The 22,750-nt window shown below is 39.4% G+C and overlaps 1 protein-coding gene across 2 annotated transcripts in view; it reads left to right on the top strand.

The window, feature by feature from the left end:
• EXT2 (exostosin glycosyltransferase 2) overlaps positions 1 to 22,750 on the top strand; it is an 81,565-nt gene that overhangs the window by 12,428 nt on the left and 46,387 nt on the right. For both annotated transcript variants that reach the window (XM_075152352.1, XM_075152353.1), the window contains exons 5-7: positions 859 to 1,054; positions 4,451 to 4,590; positions 5,473 to 5,566. In XM_075152352.1, coding sequence (XP_075008453.1) covers positions 859 to 1,054; positions 4,451 to 4,590; positions 5,473 to 5,566 — 430 coding nt within the window. The remainder of the gene's footprint in view (positions 1 to 858; positions 1,055 to 4,450; positions 4,591 to 5,472; positions 5,567 to 22,750) is intronic.

Genomic DNA, 22,750 nt, shown 5'->3' with positions numbered 1-22,750 from the left:
GTGGAGCAGTCTGACTTAGCTGACCCGCTTAAAAAGGAAACCAAAGTAGAGGAGAATGAGTATAACAATTATATGACATGCTATTTTCCAACGTTAACATCGCTTTTAAAGCAGCGAGCACCTAATTTGAGACTGTATTCCTGTGTGTTTTACCTCCAATGTTATTTAATGTCTTGAAATAGTTCAGTATTAAGGCACATTTTAAGTATTAATGTTTTTGAAACATGGGAGGAGTTGAGAGTGAATGGGGTAGTGGGCCTTCAACTTTGTCCTGGAAATGTTGCCTTTATGTTGCCCAAAAGGGACAGAACTGAATCACAGCTGATGAGATGAGCTTTTCCTGTGGCTGCTGTCACCATATCAAGACTGAATAAGCACAGGGTAGCTGAGTTGTCAGTTCAGCATCTTTTTTCAATTAAAATTGATGAGAAAATATATGGGAGGAGAAACTAGCAGCAGCATTTAGTGTCCTATCTACTCTATTATAGTACACAAACACCAAACAAAAGAACAAACAATCCTGGCATCAGTAGCAAGCTGTTTTAATATGTAGCTAAATTATGTTTATTTCGGTTTATAATAGAGGTTATAATGCAAGTGCCTATTCTAATGTAATAAGCACTCTTTCCAAGTACAAATTTATTCAAAGTTGTAAATAATGCTGAGCCGCTTACTATCCAAGATTTAATTATATTGCATCATTACCCTTTGCAGCCGTGTCTGAAAATACAGAGTGTGGCAGTGTGTCCACGTTTAGTTAATCTTGCTCTGCTTTTCCAGGATGGAAGGAAATGTGTTATAGAGCATTTTGGAAGTAAACTCACGGTGCTGTCAGGTAACCTTGCTGTGAATTTTCAGTCCTCGCAGGTATTTCATTCTGTCATCTCAGATGGCTCTGCACCCAGAATACCGGTCTGAGTTGGAAGCTCTTCAAGCTGAGAATGGGGAATCAGTGTTGATCCTAGACAAATGTACAAATCTGTCAGATGGGGTCCCTGCTGTTCGCAAACGTTGTCACAAGAATCAAGTCTTTGATTATCCTCAAGTGCTTCAGGTAAGGTTGTCTCTCCTGCAAACTTCTCTTCCCCTTGGTGACTGTGTTAGCTGTGGAGCTGTTCCTGTGTAGCACTGGTAGGGTACTTCCTTGTATTTAGTTAACTCGCTGGCTATGTTTTGAAGCTGCATAATTCGTTATGTCCTAACTTTATTCTTATTTTTAAGAGGGCCAACAACTATGTACTCAAACTGATACGCAAACTACGCTGCAATTTGAAAACACTGGTTATGTATAACAACTTCATGAGATTGGTCATGGTGGTCTTCTCGTAACACATGACGATGTCATGTAAGCTTAAAAAATGATACGAAGATACTGCCAAATCCAGCAGCAATGGGAGGAAAAACTTTTGCAAGCCAGACAAAATTGCTCACTTTAAAATTGAGGAAGAACATTGGAATCTACACCCTCCAGAATAACTGGCAAAATGACCTTCAGCAGGCATGAGTTTGGAATTGATTTCTCACACATGACAGTCCAGGCCTTGCTAGGTGAAGCTTGGAAGAGAGGATGGCTTTGTCAATTGGAGGGAAGATTAAAATGAACTTTAAAGAGCTTATGCGTGGATTTATTTGTGGGCAAAAAAGAGTGCTACATTTAAGGAGAGTTGGTCAGGTTATATTTTTTGTATGCAGCTTAGTAGTTAAACCCTACCAAATCATCTGTATAGATATGACAGACTGAGCTAGAAGACTTGTCAGCATGCAGCTATGAAAACATCTAGGTGAAATGTGTTTCGTGGCCTTGGCCCAACTTCCAGAGGCCTTTTGATGTGTCAGTGAAGATAAAACCAGATAGCATTCTCAGACCCCTGTGTCTCTCGGCAATTCACTAACAGAGAGGTGCTTTGGCATGCAGAGTGGTGAAGTGAGTTATGCCATAGGCCACTGTGCTCTCTCTGTGGCCACCAGCACATAATCTGTCTTTGAACTTCAGCAAATGACGATAAAATAACAAACAAGTTGAGGAAAGGCAAAGTTTCCACCCCTCCTGTTATGTTTTGTAGGAAATATGTTTAAAATTCCTTGTGGAGGATGGGGAAAGGGAGGAAAGGGTCACTCTGAGTCCTAAACTTTCAGCCAAACGGGGAAAAGAAAATATTTGTTTGCTTTATTTCCTTAAATTAAATTTCTTTAAAAGACTGGATTTCTCAAGGATAGCAAGTCAGGGAATCTATATCTATATCTTGCTGTATATGATTTTATAGCTCAGAAGAGAGCTGGCACATGCCGAGATTGTTAAAATACTTTCCTTTGCAGAGCCCTGCATCTCCCTTTGGAATGTCTGGCTGATAACAGTGGTGATGCGAGGAGATGTATTTATAGTAACCTTTGTCTAGACAGGAAAAATGGTTATCTGGGCAGATGAGCATGTGTGTCCACATCTGGGCTGCTTTTTTTTTCCCTCCCAGACCTTACTAGAGTCTCTTCCACCTGCTGCTGTGTGATCTAGTGAGTCGATGGTTAAAATGTGTGTTCATTCTCTCCGCTCCTTCCATTCCCCGCACCCTTCTTTTCCTTCTCTTCCTGTCTGAGGGCGGGGGAAGGGGCCTGCGATCACAGTTCATCTTTTCCAGCACTGCCTTTACAGACTTCCTACTAGACAGGCTCTTGGGCTTCTGGGTTGCTAATGCTTCCTGTGTGCAGTCTCCTCTTGGATGAGATTTTCAAGGCTTTTAGGACTCTATGGATATGAACATAGGTCTTACGATTGCATTAGGAAACAAGTGAAGAGCCAGCAAACCCCCTTGTATTTCCTAGTTCCAGTTTGATGTTTTGCTGCCTTGCTGAGCCACCTGGCTCCTTTTCCTCAGGCCACACAACGCAAGCTGGAAAGATGTTTTCTTATCTGTGGGAGCCCCTGTATCAACTTTATAATTTTTCTTTCTTAGACTTAGGGATAATACTGACTTGGGCTTTTTCCTTGTTTGTGTAGCTGAACTCTACAAGCATTTATTTTGCAATCTTGAATCTGTAGCAAGATTCCTCAGTGGCAGTGAGAACTAAAGTTCCTGTTTACAGGGTGAGTGCAGCATAGTCAAGAAGTCTTCTCTGCTGCAGTTTAAACTCATGGCTTTTTGTCTTGTGTATTATGGACATGAGTAAGTGGATTATATTCTTCCTTTTTGCAACAACTTTTTGTATCTTTGAAGCTCCCTTTAGCCATCTTCCTCCTGCCTTCACCCGTTCCGAATAAGTAGTATTGATATAGTCAATCTTTCCTTGTAGATCATACTTTCAAGGTAAGCAATCATCCTCTTTTTTTTTTTTTTTTTTACCCCTGGAAGTGCATTGCCCAAGACTGAACACACTGCTCTATCTGAGGTCTTTTATTACTGAGAAGAGTGAGCGATTCCTTCAGGTCTCTTAGATTGTACTTCTTTTTGCATTCTAATACAACCTGTGGGTTGTTTTTTCAATAGCACAACATTGCTGACGCGTGAATACCCTTTATTTTCCTGTCCTTTTGTAGGAAATGTCCTCTTCTGCATAGTGCAAAACCTAGCCAGTTACTTCGTGCTTTGTATTTGTGCAGTTGGTTATTTTTATCTAAGTTTGAACCCTATATGTATCGGTATTTTTTAGTCAATTTATCCATATAATGTCAAGCTCTAATCCTGTTATCCATTACGCTTGCTAATCCTACAAAATCATAGGTATTATCAGATCTAATAAATAGGGTCTTAATTCTGCTACTCGGTTAACTAAGCGACACATGGAACGCTGTTGCACCTAGGAAAGATTATTTGGTCCATCACTGTTTTACCCGTGAGCCACCGCTAACTGCTTTATACTTAGAGTTCTGTAACTATAATTTATGTAACTATAAAGCCTATGAGGGCTTTATCTAGCCCATGATTTCTTAATTTGCCTATGAAAATGCTATCAAAGATGTCAAATGCCTTTTAAAGTTAAGATATGAAATCTATTACTTCTCTGTTATCCATAGAGCTGGATTGCCCTATAATGGAAGAAAATTAGGTTGGGTTCGTAAGTTTGTACTCAATAAGTTCATGTTAATTGTTGCTCATCTCGTTATGCTGCACTTTCAAAATGTTTAATTTATTTTTCCCTTTGAATTTTCTCAATTAGAATTCTGAAGTTCGGCCATTAAAATAGAGCATAGAATAGTTCTATTAGCTTATTTCTCATCTCTCCACTTACGATATTTTTGAGCCTCTGGAAAATAAGGTTGCTTAATTATTTTGGATTAGCTAATAATTCAGAATACATTGGTTGCACGGAGCAAGCCTGTTTTCTTTTTGACTTGTTTTTTTACAAGGGGAAGGGCAGGAAAGCGTAATACATATATACATACATATGCACACACGCATATAATACAAATCTAACATTTCCTTTTTTTACCTGTGTATTGGATACCATTTGTTGACAGGAGTCTACGTTCTGTGTCGTTCTACGTGGAGCCCGCCTGGGACAGGCTGTGCTAAGCGACGTTCTTCAAGCTGGCTGTGTCCCAGTCATCATTGCCGACTCCTACATTTTACCTTTCTCTGAGGTTCTGGACTGGAAGAGGTCTGTACCCTCACTGTCATACATCGAACCACTGCCTAAGAGACTTCACTGCATTCAGTGATTTGAATAAAATCTGTGTGATAAGTCAAGTGTACCGGGGGTTACAGGGAACAGAATACGGAGTAAGATACATGCAGTCTTTGCCCTTGATATATTATGCATCAAAAATAGCAGAGGAAAACAAACGAGGCAGAGATGACAGAGCGTTTGGTTATCCTGTAGCCAATCATATTTTTTCTAAAACAGACTTGCCTTATTATCTTGTGCTTGAATGCAGTGAGGACTGATCTGCATTCAGGATCTTTTAAGGAAAGTATATGCTAAAAATTGCATCATGTAAATGCTAAATTCTGTATATTGTATCATGATTCCTAAGTTCATCTGAGACTGAAAGGTATAATTATTTTGTAGCTGAGTACACTGTGTTAAGAGCTTAGATTATTTTTCCATGCAGGCACTATGCCCAGTTACGTGATCTTAGGATAATACGTACAAAAATTACTAGTTTGTATACAGAGCACTGTATACGCTATTACTGTTTGGTCACTCCAAAAATCTCATCTGACAGCAAGTCAGTGGCAATCCAGAGATGAGAATTCAGGATTTCTGGGGCTCTGTCCCTTCCATATTTATTAGATTGTCTGTACAGATCAGTCCACAGACTTTATGGCATTATCTGTGGGCAGACTGGCTGGTGTTGTGAAGGAACTGCTACAGAATAATTAATTACACTGAGAGAAGACTGCTTCTTTCTGCTAATATCTTCTGAATGTGTCTTATTAGAATAGGACAAGATTCTGGGTTGGAAAAGCTGTTGACATCTTTTAATGTAGAGCTTCTTTCTTCTCATCTTACCACTTGTTTTCTGTTTTTTGCTTATAGGGCCTCTGTTGTCATCCCTGAAGAAAAGATGCCTGAAATGTACAGTATTCTGCAAAGTGTCCCCCAGCGACAGATTGAAGAGATGCAAAGACAGGTAAAATAATGTACTGTGTTTAAATTATTTTCCTTTATTTACGGTTGGAGAGTAGGTTCATACACCTGCCTTGCTATGAAATCTGCTGGAATGCAGAAGCATCCCTTGTACTCATGTTAATATTTTGATTATTCGACCCTCTTCTTTTTTTATGCTAGACATATGCATTCACCATTACTTTTCAATGTTGCGTCTCTACCCATCACTGGTGCAGCTAAATGTGTTGAACAGCAGCTGTTCATCAGTACTACGTTACCCATCAGGTCAGGAAGTTAAGAATATTGCATACGATTGCGATTGCAGAAGAACACTTCAGTAGGCAGACTTCAGTTACTCAAAGTGGATTTTCTCCAACCTACGATGTTAATGTATCTGTCGTTGTGAAATATATTATAGGATCTTTAGCATCCACAGTGATCAATGCCTCCCCATCCTGGGTTGCAGCAGATCTCCTGAAATGTGAAATTGAGGTTTTTGACTATCTGCTTTTTCATGTAAAGATCATGTGGTATTTGCCATGAGTGGAGACTGACAGTTTCTACCAATGTAGTCAAACTCCACTTTCATTAATTTCCCTTTTTCTTGTGTCCCCTCTGCTTTCTTAATGCACCTTGGGATGAAAGCTCTCCTTGAATGCAGGTGTACTGCCGCGTGATGATTTTCACAAAGTGTGAAGAGTTTTGTTGTCAGATTAAGGGGTTAGGGTTCAACCACATTGTTCTCTTGGTGGCTGGAATATATAGATTACATTTTTGGGCTGGTGAAGAAGAAAGATGTTAACATATATTGTAAGCTTATATCTAGGATCTTTCATCCTTGTCACTTTATTGTACCTGAGCATGTATACGGTAGGGAGATACTGTTATAATTGTTTTTCTTGATGAGGAGCTGAGGCATAGAGAAAGTAAGAGCTAGGTATGTAGGGAAAAAGTAAACTATCTGATCTCAGGTGACTTTTAAAGGTGCATGGGATTTCTGTAGTCGAATTTCTGCAAGAATTGTGAAGACATGTTTCTGACATTCCCTGACCCAACCTTAGTGACAAAGTCATCTTTTGTGTGGTCCTTGTAAAAAGTGACCCAAGGCATGGTTTTTCAGGGTGCAGCTTACAACACTCTAGTTATGTCTACCTAGACAGTGCTAAAAGCTGCGCAGCGTGTATTAATACTGCGTATGTGTGGAGAAATTAGACTCTCAAATATAGCGGTAAATATCTTTTCACACCTGAATTCTGTTGCCAGTTTCACTTCATTCTCTGTACAGAGAATGTGCAAATATCACCGCAGCCATCAGGGGTCTCCTTTCTCTTTAGTACCTTCACACAAATGAACCATTTTGGTGGGGCCCACTGGCAGCACCACGTTGGCACCAGGGATGGCAGGTGAAAAAGCAGCTTTGCTCTTACAGCTTCCAGAAACACGATTTTGCTTTATTTTGTTTTTTTCTCTGACATGAACTTAGAGATGTTAACACTAGGGAGTTTTGCCTAATAAAGCTTTAAAACTGACATTAATAGTCTGTTAAAGTGTGCGTTGGTTTTCTTGTTGTCCATTTTACTAAGATCATAAAATAATCATTTCAGGATAGCTTTCTCCTTCTACAGAGAATGCACTTGACATTATGGATAGCTTAAACAGTAATTTTAAAGTATGAAATCAGGAAACAACACTAGTTTGTAAAAAACAAACAAACAAACAAAAAATCCAACACCAAACCCCCTAAACATTCACAATAAAAGAAACCAACAAAAACCTCCTTAGTTCAGATGGTCTGTAAGGTATCTATATTAACTGTAACTCCATAAAATTAAGTTAAAATAGAAGATGTTTTAATACCCAGAATGCAGGTCTAGTCTGTGTCTGGAGTGAATTTTGTTGGATTATAGATGGTTTGCAATAGTCGTCGTCATTGCATCCAGAGCATCACTGAACATATTGGAAACTGTGATTCTATTGACCAAAGGTGGGAAGTTTTTCTAAAGGTTCCTCTCACATCTTGGTGCTTTTGTTGAGGGTATAGTTGTGTAAGAGTAGTAGTAAGAGTATCAGGATGAAATCACAAGGTCTGTCTTTCTCTTGTCTTTGTGAATTTATTTCTGCCGGCATATTAAGGATACTTAAACATGTTATCCATACATTTCATGTCCTGTCAGCCCTACTGACAAGGTAAAGTCCCAGTGTAAGCATCTGTGAAATCCCCTTGCTGATACATGGTTCTATGTTCTAGCTATCTGATATGGTGAAAAAGTACTTAGTGACTGACATTGTGTAGACTACCAGTAACCTGATTGCTTTTCCTCGTTGGTAAATATGCACTAATATTCCACCTGTGCTACAGACTTTTGCTTCCTTCCTCCTCAGTAGGCTCACAGCAGGGAGCAGTTGCACACTTTACTTGCTGTCTTTCGATTTTTAAATGGTTTGGGAAAGTATCTTAGGACTTTTTGCCTAGACAAAATATCTTCCCAGTTTTTTCAGTGTCTTCGCTTCAGCAGCAATGTACAGGAATTAATGAATAAAGATTCACAAAATAAGGCTAAAGTGATGACAGGAGAAGAGAGAATTTGAAGTTGGAATGAACCTTTTGAGGAGGCCGGTGCTAAGGGTAGTTCAGAAGCAAAGTGAGTTTGTCATAAGTGCTCTGTTTTGTTTCTCGGGCAAGGAATTACTAAAATGAAACTCAACTTAATACCCATTTATAGAATGAGTATGCAAATGAACTGGAGTGATTTACACATGTTTTCAGATGTGATCTATAGCAGTTGTTTATTCTGCTTAGCCGTGGAAGGGCAACACAAGCTTCAAAATATTCTGGTTTTCAAGTAACCCATATTTCTCAATAATATTTAAACCATTTTCTTTTGCTGCTTCAACTTCAAGGGCTAATAACACTTGATATACAATATTTTGATGCTTGTTTTTTGTCAAGTGGAAGAGGACTGACTGAAACTGGTATTGTGGTATGTTTGTTTTTTTCCAGTCCATTCTAGTTTTCACCGAGCGTTGCTCTTATCGAGATGGAAACAAAGATAGTTAGATCACAATGATCATGTTCTTTCTTGTTTTTACATTGTGAAACACTTGGAGTTTGATATAACAGTTACAAAAAGATTAGTCCACAACTGATGTTAAAATGAGGAAAAAGTGATCTTTGCAAAGAGCTTTTATTAAAATTGGTGTGCAAATTGTTTTACAACATCTCACTGTTTCCTTTGCAGTTAGGATGTGTTTAGATTTTATTTCAAAAACTGTTTTTGTTGCACATAAAATTCCACTAGGGGAGACAATACCTTTTTGATAGAGACTTGTGAAACGTGCGTTGCCTGTACCTGCCAATTAACGTACTTTTTCAGTAAATTAAGAAACCAGTTGACATGTTCTGACATGAGTATGGTTGAGATCATCCTCTTTTTAGCCAAACAGAACAAATCCTTGCTCTAGATTTCTCCTGGTTTTTAGTAGGATGAAGCATGCATTCATCATACCTATCAGACTTCCTGGACCTGATAACCTTTGTGGGATTGGAGCCTTGCTGTCCGACTACTTTGGTTTCAGTGGTTGTCTTGATTATGATATAAGAATTATCCTTAGTGGGAAAACCTCATAATTAAAATAGATTTTATTGTAAATGTTAGCTTGCCAGTTTTCTTTGTTGATTAGGTACTCTTTTTGCAGGAGATCATGCATCAAGGTTAAATTATATATATACACACACATATATATACACACACACACACTTATGTATATATAATTTTTTTTCAAGTTGAAATAGATTGTCTGCTTTTAATGAGTAAAATTTTCTCTATGCTTAATTTTTGCTTTGTTTCTGGGAGTACTTCTAGCCATACATCTGCTGGAGAAGAGAGGAAGGCTCGCGAAGAGAAATCATTACATTTAAAGTATATAAGAACCCGTATTTGAAAATATTTTCTTCTAGTTTGTACACTGATCATGAGCATCACACAATACTGTCATGGAGAGGATGAAATACAGGTGCTTTAGCTTTGGAGTCGTCAGCTGCTAGGATCTACGGCTGGTATGACCTGGGCCGTGATTTCCTATAATACAACTTTATTTTGCTCAGCTGTTTTGTCAGACAGTACCTGGTATAAACCAGGAAAGAGGTTTATTGGTTTGAGCGGAGCTGGAGTGTGGGAAATCAGAATTAATTTCTACTGCCCTGCATTATACCTAATTGTGCTGAGATCTCTGGAGATTAGCCATATTAACTTACGCTTTTATTGTTCAAACTTGCAGAACATTTTGCCCTCAACAATTCCTGGTTCAGTTTCCTGTCTTTCCTCTTAAAGGGAATAGTTCTGTGCCCATAGTCTAGTCTACACTGTTGAGAAAAATTGTTACATATCTTCAATACTACATGTACAGCCTGTGTCCATGAGAACTGGAGTCCAGCATATGATAACTCTTATAAACTCCAACATATTCACCATCAAAAAGAGCCTCTGCTAGTTGAGCTGCGAAAATTAATAGCAGTCTGGATGAAACTTATGCATCTCTGGGGTTGCTGTCTTGTCTGTTTTCTACAGTAATGTTGTCATTCTCATGTTCTTTGAAGCTTCCTTGAACCATCCCCCTCTCATAAATAGTTCCATATGGAGTCTGAAACGCTGGCAGAAGTGCCCAGAGGCAAGTCAATAAGCAGCTCAGCTGCACAGCTACTGATCCAGCAGACTTGATGCTGCATCCTTATGCTTTCATTTTCTCTGTGCCATAAACCAGCACCCAGGTAATAGCAAAGTTCTAGAAGTGGAGGGGCAAGAAATAGAAGTAAATGTAGGAGACCTATATGACAGAGTGTAAAATTTGACGTTTTGTCTTGCTCCTGAAGAAGAGTGAAATAAGAAAAGGGAAAAAAGCAAACCAAACCTTTGCTGGTATCTGCTTGCCTTGTATCATGCCTTGGATAGTTTCCCTCTCAACGGAGTTTTTCTAATGTTTTGCTTTGAAAGCCTGTTAATCTCTAGAAACATATTTTACCACTGTAGTTGATACATAAATGTCTTTAACGTGTATGAAGAGTTTTCCTCTACTTATATCTGAGCCTCTGTGCCTTTTTTCCCTTCTTTTTTGTGAGGTGAATCTGTCTATCTGAATATGCAGACATTTTGTAAATGTTTTTCCTCAGTAAATATCAACATACTTGGAAGTCTTTTAACACAGATAGGCTCGTTAAGGCATAGGATCAGAATATGAAAGTGCTATGCAATGGGAATACAAGAATTATTCCTCTGTTTATTTAGGCATTCTTTCTCACTGAACGGATTTTAGGTAAGGAGTTTATTTTCAAAAGAAGGCTTTGTGTGCCTGTTCCTTTTTGACTTTATAACACTCTCCACTCCCAGAAATAAAACTTTTGAATTAATATCTAGTCTGGAAGACTGGGTGACTTTGTGCGCTCCAGTGGTACAAGAATGAAGAGCTAGTGTTCTTGAGTGCAGGAATTCTTTTCATCCTGGTTTCCTAGGGAAACAAGGGTATGATCACGTCCAATATGCATGCTGATTTCTCTTCTGATTTCTGGTAATGCCTAATTTCAACCAAATTTACAGAGAGGCGGAGATGTTGGAGACAAGAAATTCCATAAAATTAGGTAGCGGTGTAGAAGGCAAGCACCCCAGAGCAGCACGGCTTTTTAAGGGCAAGTTTGCAGCTCAAGCTAACAGTAATAGAAGAACCCCTTGCAGTTACCCCTTATGAATGATTCTGCTTTGGGAAAGGTTTTATTTGGAACTGGCACATCTTAGGCCAAAGAAATTCAGGTACAGCATGACCAAATGATAAAGTGACAAATGAAATTCAGTATACAAAGAAAGGGGTACATATGCAATTTGAAACAGCCTTCTCATGGGCGGAGATGGCCTCTCAGCTAGCTGCACTCCCTTGGAAAAGAGTTCTTAGAGCTGTAATAAATAGTTATTTGAAAATATAAATTCCATGGTCAGTTATGGTCAAAAAAACTAATATAAAGAATTTTTAGAAAAGAGGTGGATAACAAAATGGAAAATACTATGCTACTGTGTAAATCTGTTGTATGTCTGCACCCTGAATACAGTCCATAGTTACGGTTCTCCCATCTTAAAAGGGTATAATAGAACAAGGGTTTCACAAGAAGAGTGATTAAATAGCCTAACACTCTTCATCTTGAAAATGAATGTTTGGTGATAAGATGAGGAGCAAGAATATAATACAGAACTATAAAATAAGAAGGTCATGAATGGATATGACTGTACATTGTTTGATACAATTTCATTTGACGTTTCCTAGGACTTGTATTATTGGGAATCTGGTCTAAAAAAAATTAAGAAGGAGATGAACTAGTAGGTAGTCTGTGGAACTCACTGCTTCAGCATTTGGTGTGAGTGAAGGGTTTTTATTGGCATAAAGGGTGAATGAAGAAATCCAGAGAAGAAGAACATGTCAGAGATGGGTGCAAAATATACCCTCTGGCTTAGAAGCTTCTGAGTTGCAGAACTTCTGGAAGCTGGAGAGTACTTTGGGGAGGTGGTGGCTTATGCTTGCTGTGTCTGCGTGGGGGAGTTCCTAAGGTACCTGCTGCGGACCATTGTCAGAGGCAGAACGCAGGAGCAGAAGGCCATTTGGTCAGACCTGGTACGGTGGCAGTGATGCAACTTCAGGACTCAGGTTTGCAGGAGACCTTGATATTAAAAGGCCTTGTGGAATAACCTTGTCAGATCATAAGTGGTTTTTTAAATGCATCTTAACTTCACTGGCTGCCAGACACTTCAGTGAGAGAATATTGACCGTGATGTATGGTTTCCTCGTTTGTATAAATGGATAATTCACTTTCCTGAAGCCTCACAAGATACTCTCTCAAATAGTGGCCACACAGCATTCTTGATTTTTATTAATTAAAGTTTTAGACAATCACAACCTCTTGTCTTTTCAGCCCGTCTGGACAATTAAAAGCTAAAAAGGGATATAAATTCAGTTTAAAAAATATGGATAGAAAACATGTAGTTTGCAATGTTTGTTCCCACAGTCGGAATACCTGGACAAGCCATTGTGGTTATTCTAGTGCACGTCCCATGCGCCTCAGCCCCGACCTGAAGAAAAGTTCAGACTCCGGGTCAAACAGAGCTGAAGACACATGCATAAATCAATGACTTGTTTTAGTGCCACGTTAAAAACAACATGAGTGGCTGGCTTTTCTGACCCCTCCTCCCTTTCATTTAATGTGCTGCTTTGGCTCTTCTTTAAAGAGGGCTCTGTAGAGTAATTTCGACTCTTATCAGCTTGCTGACAGCTATATGAGCCTTTCTGCTGGCTCCAGGCAATCACTGCCGGTGTGTGAAACATCCCATTCCTACAGCGAAACCGTCTTGCGTAGAGTTAAAGCAAAGGGGTGGTGGAGTTTTCCTGTGGGTGGTGCAGCTCACATAAAAGAGATGGGATTTAGTTCTTGTTAGCCAATTAAACAGAACTTCATTTCAATATCTGGACACTGGAAGCTCTTTGAGCAGAGTTAGATTTTTACAAGTCCTTTTAATGAGAATATTCAACTTCCAGCTGCAGTTCGTTCCCGGACAGGGGACGGCTTCTGTCTCGGGGTTCTTTAGACTCATCATTATCAAATTTAAACGAACTTTCATCTGTCTGCCATTTGTAGCATTTTTAAGGAGTGCGATTGGAGAGGCTAACCCTGCTTTAATCCTCCCAGAGTGCTTCAGGGGAGCTCCGGGTCCCCCATAAATGTCAGGCCTGGACAATTTGCCATCTTATCAGATGCAGTGAAGTTAGTTCCAGCCCTCTCACCCCTCCCCCAGAGGAAAGATTTGTTGCTGCAAACAGCAAAGGAAAGAGAAAACTTTTTCCTGGCTTACTGCCAGGATCACCAGGGGAGTTGTAGAATCCTTGGCATTTATATATGAGACTTTCATTGCTCCCCCCTCCCCTCTTCATTTGTTGCGGAGAGTATCCTTATCCTAGATTTTTTTTTTCCTGTTGTCTGTCTTGCCCTGTTGCTTTCCAGAATGAAGAAAACTCTTTTCATGCTTGTTGTATTGCAGAGTGGTCTTCGTGGCAACTCTCAGAAAGAGCTCAGAAATTTGAGAGCAATCAGCACCTCAATGAATAATTTTTATAGGATGCAGTTGTGCTGCCTTTGTATCTAGGTTTGCAGTCTCTAAACAACAAAAGGTTAAACATCAGTTGTAGGAGGGAAATTATGCTATTTTAAGATAATATTATTTTTTGGTTTTTAAGATTAGATTCTAGGAGTCTTTTTTAAAAGTCTGTATGTTGTTGCAGAGTAGACTTTTGGTACTTACCCTTTGCAGATTGCTTATACACAGCTTGGATAGACTACAGATAACCAGATGATTCAAAAATTGGAAAGGCATGTACTTCTTTTAGAAAGAATATTTGAAATGTTCTGTGTCATGCACATGAAGCAGTTAGCTGCAGATAAATGGATGATTAAGCATCTCTCCTGGTGTTCCACTCATTCTTTGTTACTCTGTGCTCGCTCTCTGCTGCTGCTTAGTCTGTACCACATCACATTTCTATATCAAATTCACTTGCTCCACTTATCCCTTCATTATTGAAAGTGTTACAACTTTAGCATTTACCTATATAGTATAAATATACTGCATTGCTGTAGTAATTTGCATATGAGTATATTAAATAGTAGTAGCAAATGCACTTTGGTCTTGTATCCATTTTACTGGTGAGTGAATAGAGGCGTAAATAACTTGTACAAGGTCAAATCATAATATTAGTAATGGAATTTAGAAGTCCTGGATCCTGCTTTAATGACTAAATCAAATGTATCTTACAACACAGTAAGAACATTTGGCTTTTAAGTTACAAAAGTTTTACATGTTCTATAGAAACGATCTGCTGCCAGATAATCTTTAGATGGCTTTTCCTTTAATCTTTGTCTGTAAATTGTGCAGATATATCTAACAGTTTCTTAGCTGCCTGTATATAGGAAAATTATGTATCTTTGTTACAAATGGAAAAGCAGGCTGTGCTAGGAATATACTGTAATGCCCTTCGGCTTGCAAGTGGTGTAACTTGTACCTGGGGGTTGGCTCCTTCCTCTCCCCTCTGCTCCTCTTGTTTTTTTTTTTTTTTTTTTCTTTTTCCATTAACTGGCAGTTTTGAATGCTCTTTAGAAATGAAAATGGTACCTGGCATTAGTTGTCTTTGAATACATATTCTATCCTGGTGGCTTAAATCTGTACAGATGCTCTGGAGAGAGGAATTATAGAGGGCATGCATATTCCAGGATACTAATAGTGGAGTAGGGAATCATGGCTAGAAGTTGTTGGATTACGGTTAAGCTTAAGAAATACAATTTCCTGCAACGGGACTCAGCTGGTAATGGAATTCTGGTCCCAGGGGGTCCACAGAATCTTCATCTCTGTTCCTGCACACAGCACAGTCTACCATAAAATGCTTCCCAACACTGTAGCAGACAAAAGCAAGAAGTATCAGTGGTGCCTGGTGAGGCATTGGGAAAAACTTTCCTGATCCTGAATGTGGCGATTAGGTTAAGCCTGAGCATGAATGCAACACCCGTTAACCAACTGTCTGAAATGCTTCAGTGAGCTAGCAGCACCAAGCCCAGGCTCTGCGCTCTTCCTCTCGCCGCTTGTTTTGTTTCTGATCTGTTGCTACCTGTGTTTATAGCCAGTGCTCCAGGGAATCTCCTGAGACGCGAGTTCCGTCTGTTGCAGGGGCTGTGTTCTATGTACATCGAGGGGAGGGGGAAAAAAGCAGCACCGTGTCCTAAATTGAATTTTTCCCATAGATATGGAAAAAACCCCATGACTGCCAGTCCTTCAGCTTTTATCCATATAGAAGTCAGCAAGATATATCTGTATTCAAGCAATGCTGGCAGTAATGTCAGTGCTTAAAGTTATCCAATGTTGAGAACGGGGGGGGGGGGTATGTGTATGTTTATGCTTATGTAAAATAGAACTATATAGCTTACAGGAAACTGAGCAAAACATGTCTTCATCAAAAGGGCAAGTTCTTCCTGGTATAGAGCTTAAGCTCTGAAATTGAGGTATGTGCTGATTTTTGACCGCTATAATATGGTGGTAACCCTACCTAATTTTTTTTTTCTTGCTTCAAAAAGCTGTCCTTTCATGTGTGTGATTGGCACTGGGCTTGCTTTGTGTTTAGCTTCTCTAATCAAGGGAATTTAAGCTTCTATTCTCCCAGCATTAGTACAGCAGTCATGGGAAATCTCAAACAAGACAGATCTTGTTGCAGCAGTTGACACAAATAAAAGCAGTTGTGCTTTTATTTATTTATTTTTGATGCTGGATCCTGATTAAAAGTTTCCAAGCATCCTTTAGCCATGTTATAAAGCCAACCAGCAGAGAGCAGAGCAGCTGCTGAGGAGGGGAGATGCTGGTGGACATGGGACAAGATCACAGTGGGAAGCATCAGTGTGTGTAACTCAGAAAGCTGGGAAAGGTGTAAACAGATCCCCAATTTATCTGTAGAGTGGGCCCTCCAAACACTGTTTTATTGGCCAGTGGCTCCTGCTTTACTAACCTCTAACCTCTGGAATACTCAGAGGTGCTGCCCACCAGCCAGCCTTGTCTTTGAACCCCCCTTGGCTCCTGCCACCTCAAAGGCTCGCAGTCAGATTCCTGTGTTTTGCTTGGGACCTCACCTCTCAGCAGGATGCCTGCAGCAGGGAAAACCGATCTACCCTGAGAACATAGACATATTTGAAGGCAATACCCCTGGGACTAGAAACCTATTGCTTTCAGTTTCAGGAGCTGTCCATCATTTGTCAAGAAACGTCCCCCCACCCCCAACTGGTGGTTATGTAGTAGTTGAATATTCCCTGCAATTACATACACATATTTGTTTTCTGTTATTTTCTGGACTGCTGCTGAATCAATGATAGCGTAGGTCTAGCTCACTGTAGGCCTGGTTTCATGTGATTAACAGGGAGTGTGCAAAGGACAAACTTTTAAAAAGGATGATATAGATCCAAGTAATTTTGACTGCTCCTGAGGTTAGGTGTGCCTGCCCCTTCACAGTAACAGCCTGGTGAAACTGGAGTCGTTAGGGAGCCCTACAAACTCCTGGAAACTGGAAGGAAAGAGTACGGGCTATTTTTCGTGTCTTTCCATCATTATCAATGATGGTTATGTAGATATGACTATCTGGAAACCAGAGTAGGATCTATATTACTCCCTTACAGCTGTGTTATTTCTGTGGTGTCAGCACATGTCATTTGCCTGTGAATAGGAAGACAGAACTGAAAGCTCTTTGGGAGCAAAGGGAATTCGGTAAATGGTAGCCATTTTTCCATTGCATGTTTTTAAAGCTCTAAGGGCTTTATGAAACTTTGCTTTTTTTCTCATCCTGCTCCTTTCTTTGCTGGCTCTGTCTCCGTGCTTTGCAACAGTATTCCCAGCCACAGCTGAGAACGGGGTGGTTCCTTGCTGCTCGTAGGGCTGATACCTATTTGTTGCCTCCGTAACCGAAATGTATTTTGACAGTGGATTTGTAGGGTGCCAGGGCAGTAAGTCAGGTTTCCTGGCTGGTGCAATGTTGTCTTCTGCAACAGAGTTGTGAAGCTGACATACTCATTAATCAAAGAAGCAAGTATGAGGTGCACAAATACATGGAGGGAGGGGAGAACGCCAGTGCTAAGTGGTATTTTTATCTGTTCAAGTTGTGTGTTCTTGTTATTTTTAAAACTCAGTCACTGTCACTAGGATGAGAAATAGCAGAAATCTGTATTTTAGGGGTCAAGATAATGCAGGATTTCAAAACCATATAAAATGTTACCATTTCATGAGAGAGAATGAGAACTGTTCTGTTAAAAATAGCTTCTTCTGTGTCATATATTTGAGCCAGATTTTAAGCAGAATAAGGCTCTTGTTCATAACAGAAGATGAAAACCTTAAAAAAAACCCAAACCAAACAAAAACCAAAAACCCCACAAATTATCCGAAAGTATGGAAGCAAGACTCAAAATGTTAACTTTAACAGATATGTTTCAAAGAACTACTCTCATATATACATAGTATGTGGTGGTGTACGTATGGATTACTATAATGGATGTGATTCTTTTCAAAGCACCGAAGAGGAGAATCTGAGGAAGACCGCAGTGCAAGAAGCTTAAGATTAATATCTGAGCTTGCAGTAACATTTGCTTTTACCCTTAGCTCTTATGAGTCAGCATTTGTCAAGTAGTTTACAGCAGTAAAACTGAGAGCCTGTAGAAGTGAGCTACTCCCAAGTGGCTGGTATCTGAAGAGTAAGACTAGCATTTTGAACTCTGACCTCTGTCCCCTTATGAATCAGCAGCTTCAAAAAGAAAAACTAAAAAAAAAGAAATTTGGATAGTGGAAAGATTTAGTTTTCACTCTCCGTTGTATCTGAAGGTGGCAAATCTGCTTGTTTCATGGCTGAAACTACTACAGTGGAGAATATTGAGCCGGGTGATTAAATCCACCTACTGCTTTACTTTTGAAGAGATATTTTTTGAGATGAATTACAATAAAAACCAGCACTACAAAATGTCTATCTAGAATCTCTTTCTTAAAATGTAGGACTGTAATGATACAAATTATTGTTTTGCTTACTCATCCTGCAGAATTGTCTTGTAATTAAGGAATATTCCTCTGTAGGCCACTTATATAAGTTGTATAAGGTAAATAGATGCATATTTTCAGGGCTTTACTTGGGAATCATGCATAGCTCAGAAACAAGAGTTGAAAGATGGAATGAAAATTCAGAAACAATATTAAAAGAACGTTGTCGTGTTCCATTAGAAGCGAACCTTAGCTAAAGTGGAAACACCTGTATGTGCCCTGCATTGTTCTGCTGCTTATTCCTCTTTTTCCCTTCTGGAGAAACTTCTGGTTTGAGCTTTGGGAAAACCTAATGTTGAATTATGGATTAGTCTTTATCTGAAGTGATCAGACACCCCCAAAAGTGCAATTCCTTGCTACCCCCATTTTTTAGCCTTAAAAGTGGCATGCTGGTGTTATGAGCACTCTTTCTACAATGCCTACACTACTGCTTTTCTTGGATAGGTCCTTGTTGACAAATAGACACAACACAACAGCTTAAGTCAGATTTGAAAGGGGCTTTTAATCTGATCTTCTATAAAACATGAAAATAATTCAGAAAGCTTCTCAGTTTTAGGCAAGTTAGCATGATTTTACCAGCATTGCATTGATTCAGTGGACTAACTCTTAAAATTCCTACACAGTAGTCTGTGTATGGGGACAAGAATCTAATTTTTACTTTCAGATTGCGATTTCTAAAGAGGTTACCTCCTGTTTCGGGTAATTGTACTGGCACCCCAGAAGTGAGCCAACTTTTCAGAGCATGGCTCTTAATGTTTTTCCATAGCCTGAAACACATGAATTATTTTTAAAAATGTACCCTACATTCTTGTTTGTTCTCATTTCAAATCTGTGTGCCTCTCTGGGAAAATGAGAGATCATTTTTGAAGGTAGGGCTTTAAGGGAAAGAAGGATCATGGCCCACAGCTGGTCACTTATTCTGTCCTCTCATGCTCCCTTAATAAGAGGAGAATGGATTGTTCAGGGGGTATTTTAAGATACCAGAGCTCTAAACTTCTCTCTGAATGACCCTATTTTTTTCCCCACTGATTACAGAGAGAAGATTGGGCCGGCCAGCTTTAGGTGTGTTGAACTTGATTGTGTGATATTGCTAAGGGTCCTAAACCAAATAAGCATTTTTTTTTAACCCAAATTCTTATCCCTTTCTAGAAACAACAAATTACTGTCTAATTCTTAATAGTATAAAATCTTCTGAGGGTTTCTCTGTGTAAAGAAACAAAGATGGCACTGGTTTTAGCTGCCCCAGCTGGTATCATCTTTGCGGAAGAACTGCACACTTAAAGGGATACGTGTGATCAGCAAGGAAGTTGTTGGAACAGGGAACCAGCTGTAGAAACAGAAGGCGGTCCAGAAAGAGCGGGCAGATTGCAATTCATAGCCAGAAAAAGGTGGGAGTTTGGGGTTATAGGGTCCTCAGTCTAAACCCAAAATTTGTCTTGGGAAACTTTTTATAAAATGCTTGTTCCTCCAAAAGAGGAACTTATGCTCTCTTCTCAGTCCCATTTTACCTTGGGGGCTTGAGAGCTCAAGCTTCCTATCTGTTTATTATGTATCATCAGCTATCCTCATATGCATCTCTAGTATGGGGCAAATACATAATAATTCGGTTTATCTTGAACCTCAGTGGCCTATCTAACCCTGCTGCACAATGGAAAGAGGCTATGGGGGGGTGCCTGTGACCAATTACAGTAGCTTGCTTCATGGGCAGTAACTTGTTAGGTCTCAGTAACTTAAAAAGCATTTGATTACATTACAGCATCACATGTGGCGCAAGAGCCTGAAGGTCTTAGTGGATGAACTTCTATGCCCAGAGCTGTTAGATACACAGCAGAGCTGTAGGTATTTCTTGTAATATCTTTTATACTCTGCTGAAGGTACACATTTTAGCCAAGGGTTGCCACAGTCAGTTACTTTGGTAGTGTTGGTTAGCTAAATGTTAGTTTTATTAGTTTAAGGTTTCTATTTACAAATAATAAGAGAGGATAAAGTTAATTTTTTTCTGTTCTTCTATCCACCCCAAAATTTGAAAGGTCTGGAATGGTTAAGTCTCACAACATCCCTGTGAGGGGAATATTACCCATACTGCTGAGAGGCTGAAGTGGAAGCAAGAAATCAAATGAATGTCAAGCATTTATGTGTATATAAGTAACAGGACTAGGATTAAAAGTAAGATCACCAAGCTTCCAGGCCAGTGCTGCTGCAGCAGGCAGGCCACGCTCTTGTCTTCGGCCAGACTTCCCTAACCCAGGGAGTGCAAACCAGGAACACCAAGAGCCATGGAGAAGGGAAAACATTTAAGTAGAGTCACCCCAGCCAGTGTGAAAATGGTTAGATTTCAAGGCCTCGTAAACCTTTTCAAGGCATTTTGGAAAGACTGAACTCCTGCAGTGGGGCAAAATCTTACAGCATCATGGCGCCTGACCTAAAAGCTGAGGGAGGTGGTGGTTTATGGGCAGTTAACTTTTACTACTCTTTTGCGAATCTTGTTTTTTCCCCTTTCGCTAACTTTACCAACTCCCACCAAATTATGGGCTGTGAAAAGGCAGGAGGCTAGAAAGTCCCTTTCGTGGACTATTTTCCCCTTGATCTAAATGTTACAGAAAGTATTCTTTTCCTTGCCTCATGCCCAGTGTTTTTCTTTTCACAAACTAATCAAAAGATTTACATTGATCTGTCTTGCACTCTACACTGGAGCACCATTAGTGGCATTAACACTAGAACTTATAAACATTATATGAATGGACTTTGTAACCTGATGCTATGCTGGCTTGTAAAGAGCTTATGAAGAGATGCTAGGCCCCCAAGTGTGTTTATTTCTAAGAAAAATAACACCTTACCTAAATAAATGTTACTTTCTGTGAGTAGGCTACCCTGTTGCTCTGTGCTGCTGCCTGTTGTCTCCTATGAAAATAACTGCAAATGCTTCCGTTCCCAGCTCTTGCCTGTACCAGGATGTGCTGAATATTGTCAGTTTAATTTCTTCGTAGTCCACCTGAACAAAATCCTGGAACTGAAAACAAGTGGAATTGAACTTTTGGTTTGGATGCTTGCTTACTTGGTTGAAGGAACACAAAATTTCCCATACCGTCTACAGTTGCGAGGAACAAAACTACACAAAGTTTCTCAACTTTTTCTTCTGTCTTACAGATATTACTAGTGTTCCTCAAAGTGTGTATATGTATTTGTAGAGATAAATTAATACCCCCACGTTACATTAAGCAATTTTAGCCTTTACAGAAATTGGGAGGTTTTCATGGCCGATCTAATGAGCATGCAGCAGTTGAAACTGAGGTGTAGAGGAAGGAAGAGAAACAACTTGGAGCTACCTACTGGCATGTGACCTTGGTCTGCAGAGCTCACCTCCTGGAGAGAGGGGAGAGTTTGGCCTCAGATTCCTTCAGTTTTTGGCTTTCATGGTGAGGCTGTCTTGGCTTTGTAAAATTTTCTGCAGAAATTGAATTCAGGCAAATTAATTTCATGGAGAATCTATTGTATTACAAGAGATTCCAGTCACTTCCAACCCATTGGGCAACCCAAGAATATAATGTATTTCTCATTTTCAGTCAAGTCATCCAGTACTCTACATTTGACTCTTCCACATGTTGGTAAAACTGTTATAGAAAGTAATGCTTTTCTGTCTTTCATCTTGGACTTTCTATTTATCTAAAATTTTCTATTTATCTAAAATCTAAAAATTTAGAAGGGGAAGAGAAGGTGTGTTTCTTAAATACCTCTTTGCAATTCCTGGTAAGCCATACATCCAGAACAAGATCCCATAGGTTAACATACGTTCATCTGTGTTGTTTTGGGAGTTGTTCAACGTACACGTTTGATCTCTATTTACAATTTAGATTGCCTGTGACCTAAGCAATATTTAGATGCTCTGTGGAAGACAAGATCTGTAATTATGGATCATTTATTTCAAGATCCTGAAGGGCTTTCAGGTAGCTCTAATTAGTATGTTACAATTGCAATACCTTACAAACATTACCCAGTGTATTAAAACTACTCTTGAGTATATAAATATTAGTCTTCTGAATTCATAGATATGGAAAAGAGAAATGGACAGCTCAGAAGAACTATGTAAGAATACTAAGAAAGTTGGCATAGGAGTCAGGAACAGATCTCTCTCTTTTTTTCTTTTCTTTGTTGTTGTTTCTCTCTCCTGTATCCCAAGCGTGTTCGTGGGATTTTTATCCCTCCTAGGTATTTGTTACATTCCAACATAAGCTTTTCAACCACACCAAGTAGAGCAGAAAATACATTTCAAATGGAATCGACATACATCTTCCCAATAGAAAACTTTAGCAAAATGTTTAGTAACTTAGCATGCTGAGCAGCAGACACTAGCAAGCCATGTTAATCAGTTCTGCTTTATAAAAGCAAACAAGGTGGGGAGGAAGTAATGAGACCCTGAAACATCTGTTTGGAGACTTCGAATCCCCTTAGAAGGTTTTGAGTTCTGCCTTAAAGAAACACAACTCCAAAAAATTACAACCAACTGTGGGAACATTTTCTAGATCTTCACAAAAAATTAATTACATAAATATTAGTCTATAAAAAGTAAATTC

This window comes from Calonectris borealis, chromosome 5 (genome assembly GCF_964195595.1).
Source record: "Calonectris borealis chromosome 5, bCalBor7.hap1.2, whole genome shotgun sequence".
In the NCBI taxonomy this organism is placed as follows: domain Eukaryota; kingdom Metazoa; phylum Chordata; class Aves; order Procellariiformes; family Procellariidae; genus Calonectris; species Calonectris borealis.
Note: the sequence above shows the minus strand (reverse complement) of the source record. Positions and strands in the feature narration are given on the sequence as shown.